The sequence below is a fragment of the Amyelois transitella genome, chromosome 10, assembly GCF_032362555.1.
Source record: "Amyelois transitella isolate CPQ chromosome 10, ilAmyTran1.1, whole genome shotgun sequence".
NCBI lineage: Eukaryota > Metazoa > Arthropoda > Insecta > Lepidoptera > Pyralidae > Amyelois > Amyelois transitella.
In genome coordinates, this window is record NC_083513.1 from 7,478,216 (window position 1) to 7,483,916 (window position 5,701).

General features: G+C 35.4%; 1 protein-coding gene across 1 annotated transcript; it reads left to right on the forward strand.

Moving 5' to 3' along the window:
- The first annotated feature begins 3,942 nt into the window (after nucleotides 1–3,942).
- Nucleotides 3,943–4,970, forward strand: LOC132902196 (uncharacterized). Its single transcript, XM_060946308.1, has one exon. It carries the CDS (start codon nucleotides 4,048–4,050, stop codon nucleotides 4,957–4,959), a length of 912 nt encoding a protein of 303 aa, XP_060802291.1. The 5' UTR covers nucleotides 3,943–4,047; the 3' UTR covers nucleotides 4,960–4,970.
- Nucleotides 4,971–5,701: the final 731 nt, after the last annotated feature.

The following is a 5,701-nucleotide window of genomic DNA, read 5'->3' on the forward strand; positions in this document are numbered from 1 at the left end:
TGAAATGTCAACCCCCAAGGGGGGGAAACGGGATAAACTGAGCCGGGGCTGCGGGAAAGTTCTAACGAGATACCGTGGCCCCGGAAAGCAAAGGGCAACTGAAGGAACGAGGTGGGTTTTAGTCAGTAAAAGTCTGACACTCCCTTCCGTTCCACCCAGAGCGGGAGAGGTCATTTGATGATTTCCCATCCTTAAAAAAAAAGACTTTGTATGACAACTTTCAGTCGTCTCTTTAACATACATAATAACATACATAATTATGTACATACATGCATAACATTAATAACATCACGCCTTTAAATCCCTATTTTGTGTTAACACTACCCATACAAACAGCTAAAAGGAAACAAGTGAAGAGACGGAATTTGTCCGCATCCATTTTCACCTAAATTCTTAACGTTAATGAGATTTACTTTTTATTATCAGGTCAACCTAATAGCCTCACATGTACGTATAACTTCGTAAGAATTTTCTTTCAACTCCTAACCGTTGAGGAGTTGTACCTTCCATCATCAGCTCATTCACATGGGATGATGACTATCAGACGCAAATACTTAAACAGAAGGAAATCCTGTAAGGCCTCTTCGTCCTATAAATCTGTGTGTAATGTTTTTTTTTTCTTTTGAGACGATGATTTTGTCTCGCTTTACTTTTTCTATATAGATTTGTATGTATACTAATATTATAAAGAGGAACAATCTATTTTTTTATATGTTTGTTTGTTTACACATGTAATCGATAAACTCCGAAACTACTGAATCGATTTCAAACATTCACCATTAGAAAGCTACATCATCCCTGAGTAACACAGGCTATATTTAATTCCAGTTGTAACAAGATTTCAGCCTGTGGAAGAAAAAGCCCTGTCGAGATCATTAAAAAACGCTATATATAACCGAATTACACGTGGGCGAAGCCGCGGGCGGAAAGCTAGTCTATATATATAAAACTCTTCCGTTACTGAGTGACTGACTGACAGACAACGCACAGTCGAAACTACTGGTCGTAGACAGCTGAAATTTGGAATGTAGGTTCCTTGGGATATGTAGGGGAGCACTAAGAAAGGATTTTTGGAAATTCAACCCCCAAGGGGGGGAAAAGGGGTAAAAACGTTTCTATGAAAAATCTTATTCCTTGGGTTTATTAACTTGAAACTTGGCATGAACACGTACATAGGCAAGTAAATATGTTTGACATTATAAGTTTTTTCAAACTACCCTCCAATCGTGATTTAGGGGGTGCGATTGGGTGACTGATTTATTAACGCACAGCCGAAACCGCTCGGTATAGGAGTCTGAGATTTTGAACAGAGGTTCCTTTAGTAACATAAGTGAGCACTAAGAAGGGATTTTTGAAATGTCAACCCCCAAGGGGGGGAAACGGGATAAACTGAGCCGGGGCTGCGGGAAAGTTCTAACGAGATACCGTGGCCCCGGAACGCAAAGGGCAACTGAAGGAACGAGGTGGGTTTTAGTCAGTAAAAGTCTGACACTCCCTTCCGTTCCACCCAGAGCGGGAGAGGTCATTTGATGATTTCCCATCCTTAAAAAAAAAAGACTTTGTATGACAACTTTCAGTCGTCTCTTTAACATACATAATTATGTACATACATGCATAACATTAATAACATCACGCCTTTAAATCCCTATTTTGTGTTAACACTACCCATACAAACAGCTAAAAGGAAACAAGTGAAGAGACGAAATTTGTCCGCATCCATTTTCACCTAAATTCTTAACGTTAATGAGATTTACTTTTTATTATCAGGTCAACCTAATAGCCTCACATGTACGTATAACTTCGTAAGAATTTTCTTTCAACTCCTAACCGTTGAGGAGTTGTACCTTCCATCATCAGCTCATTCACATGGGATGATGACTATCAGACGCAAATACTTAAACAGATCTATGAAATTGTCAAAAACGTAATTGCCTGTAAATTTGAGGTTTGCCCTTGATTTCCCTGGAATACCATCATCAGATCCTGACTAGGTAACAACGGGACCAACTTGAAAGTATACTCTACCGAACAAAAAAAGAATCACGTAAATCGGGCCATAAATCTCGGCGTAATCGGTATGCATAAATAAAACACCCGAATTTTATCAACTGTATGTTGCTTGCTCGCGTGTCAGCTCTCCCTCTAACCTGTTCATACTGGTAAATAATAAAAAAACTAAAAATATTGTTTACAAGGAAATCCTGTAAGGCCTCTTCGTCCTATAAATCCTGTTTTTTTTTTCTTTTGAGACGATGATTTTGTCTCGCTTTACTTTTTCTATATAGATTTGTATGTATACTAATATTATAAAGAGGAACAATCTATTTTTTTATATGTTTGTTTGTTTACACATGTAATCGATAAACTCCGAAACTACTGAATCGATTTCAAACATTCACCATTAGAAAGCTACATCATCCCTGAGTAACACAGGCTATATTTAATTCCAGTTGTAACAAGATTTCAGCCTGTGGAAGAAAAAGCCCTGTCGAGATCATTAAAAAACGCTATATATAACCGAATTACACGTGGGCGAAGCCGCGGGCGGAAAGCTAGTCTTGTATATTTTTGACTATGAGAACCTATGTAAAATTATTTTCTCCTCTCTCTTTATTTATAACGATGTGGAGAATTATAGTAACCATGTTTTGAATGGAGTACACTTAGCTTTTAAATATGAATAAAAGATTAAACTTTTTCAAATCATAAAGTTTGTATGTACTCATATAAACTAAAACAATATAAATTTAGAAAATCTTCTTTCGATTTGCTTGGGATTATAATTTCGAATCAGATTTAATTTTAACTTCGTAATAAAACTTATTTCAAAGAAGCGGTTCTATGATTGATGCCGGGTCAGACATTTTATGATGTTTTTCTAAAACCATTTATAAAGTTTGTCTTTTCCCAAACTCATTTTGGAGAGACCGTGGTTTATCTTTTATCGCTGTAATTGAATTTCCTGAAGGATGCCCGTTTAATTTTTAAACTGATATTTCTTAGTTGTTTCATAGAAGAAAGATCATCATTCTTTACTTCATTTATTATTTACTTCAATTTACAGTTTATTTTATTTAAATTTGCGATGAACTTGATTTAATTCGGGTTTAATTTTCGTGGTAATTTGTGAAAAGTAAAGAATTGTTTATTTCAATCTAGATTGTGATTAAGTAATATTAATATTAAATACTTTTGCAAATTTTGACGGTCTCTGTGGCGCAGCGGTAGTGCGCTCATGTCTGTGACACCAGAGCTCCCGGGTTCAAATCCCGGCCGGGGCATGATGTCAACTAACTTTTTCTAATTGGATAATAATTCCTTAAGAATCATGCTTGTTAATTTGTTGCGAATATTTAGATATACACATAGGCAGAAGATAAAAGAAGCTATCGAATCAAGTTGTCTCTATACAAAATTTTAAAACTCTGAAATCTGTTAATCACTAAATGAGAAAAAAGAACATGATATTTTCAAACTGAAACTCTGTTACACAATTTTATTATTTTATTTAAAAATGTGCATACGTTTTACAAAATGTGTTTAGTTAAATTATGTTTTTAGTACATTTTATGAATTGATATAATATGAATAAAATATTTTTTCGACTTTCATTTGCGGGAGTCTATTATTTATTCAATCTTTTGTTCTTTAAATTGCACATAAAATTGGTCCACACTTCCATAAAAAGCGTAACAGACGGGCATTTCAAAGCGAATACGAGTACCTGTCTGTTACGCTTCCACGGCTAAAACGCTGGACCAAATTGGATCAAATCTTGTTTTAATATATTTATTTACCAAGGTCAAGGAGGTCTAGCACAGGCTGCTTGTTTTTTGGCGAAAACTCTTATTTTTCATATGAGACTTAGCGAACAAATGTTCATAAAAATTGGTATCTTCCTCCAATACTATATTACCTCTACTTACTTCAAGTTCAGTTCCATTCATATCGCACTAGCGAATAGACGCTTGCTTGTAAAAGTTCAGTGGTTCTCAACCTGGTTAATTCAGTTTAATTCAGTTTAATTTTATATTATTTTTTGACACGATGTTTTGCTGTGCAAGTTGTGGTGGAAAGCATACCGAAGGTGTAATTTGTAGTGCCTGTAAACAGCACTTCGACTTCCAGTGCTCCGGTATTACGGAAGCGGGCTACAGGAAGCTCGGAGATAGAAAAAATACGTGGCGCTGCCCTAAGTGCAAATCGGGTGCGGTTTCGCCTCAACCCAATCAGATGGATAGGATGCAAGATCAGCTTGAAAAAATCATGTCTCAGCTCACTCCCTTGGCTTCACTTGTTGAGGATGTGAAAACTATAAAAAATGAAATTGGTGGTCTTAAGGACTCCTTGGAAATGGCACACGATCAAATAAAGAGCTTTGTTGATAAAGTTAATTCTCTTGAAATTAAGATCGATGAAGTGCAAAAGGTAGCAGATGAGGTCCCAGTTTTAAAGGCTGAAATCCAAAGATTAAATCAAGAGCTAGGAGAAAGGGATCAATGGGCCAGATCAAATAATGTAGAAATCCGAGGGATACCACTAAAGAATAGCGAAAATCTTTATGAGATCGTACAAAAAGTTGCCACGTTATGTAATTATCCTATAAAGAACGACGATATCAATTACATTGCACGAATACCTACCAGGAATTCTGCATCCGAAAAGCCGATTGTGATGGCACTCAATAATCGCTATAAGAAGGAGGCATTTGTGGCTTCGGCTAGGAAATGCAATGAGCTTAATTTGATAAATTTAGGATATTCTACAGCTGGCAATTTCTACGTCAATGACCATTTGACATTATCAAACAAGGAACTCTTGAGAAAGGCGAGATCAACCGCCAAAGAAAAAAATTTTCAATATGTTTGGGTCAAACACTGCAAAATCATGGTCAGAAAATCAGATACTTCGCCAATCATATTCATAAAAAACGACAAAGATTTACTGAAAATAAAATAATGTTAAAGTTTTTATTTTGGTATCTTAGAATATTGTTTAAGTGTAAAAACAGTTTGAGAACCTCGGTCAATACTGCATTCTTTTGTTTACTTGAGTTGGTTAGAATAAAAGGTGGCATCGGCCAGCGTGATAATGGCGTAAGTATTTACGCTTGCATAGGAGTGTACGCGCTACTGTTATGTGTTATTTGTATTGTTCGGGTCATTATTGCTTGTACTCGTACACGGATTGGTGAGCAGTTGTTATCGCATATGCAAATTGTATTTTTATTACTCATCTACCTTAGTAACTACGTTCTGATTCTTATCTATTTATCTATTGGCATGGACATGAAAAAGTATTATGGGTATAGTTTATTGATTGTTAATGTTATTTTTGTTTGTATACCATTCACGATCTTCTTGGATCTATACATAAAATATAACAAAATAGAAATATTGCTAATATGTTTTAGATTAGATGTAAAAAAACAAAGTTCGTCAAGTTATTTCCATGACTGGTCATTATTTTTTATTTGTTTACTTAGTATCGCTTTAGTTATTGTACTTCGTTTACATCTGTGGATAAGTTAAGTGTTTACTATCAAAATACCCAAGGACTACGAACCAAGACACATGATTTTAAGCGTAATTTATTGATGAACCATTATGATATTATTTCGTTGACTGAGTCATGGTTGCCAGACAGTATAAGTGATAATGAACTCTTTGATGATAGATATATAGTATGGCGTAGGGATAGG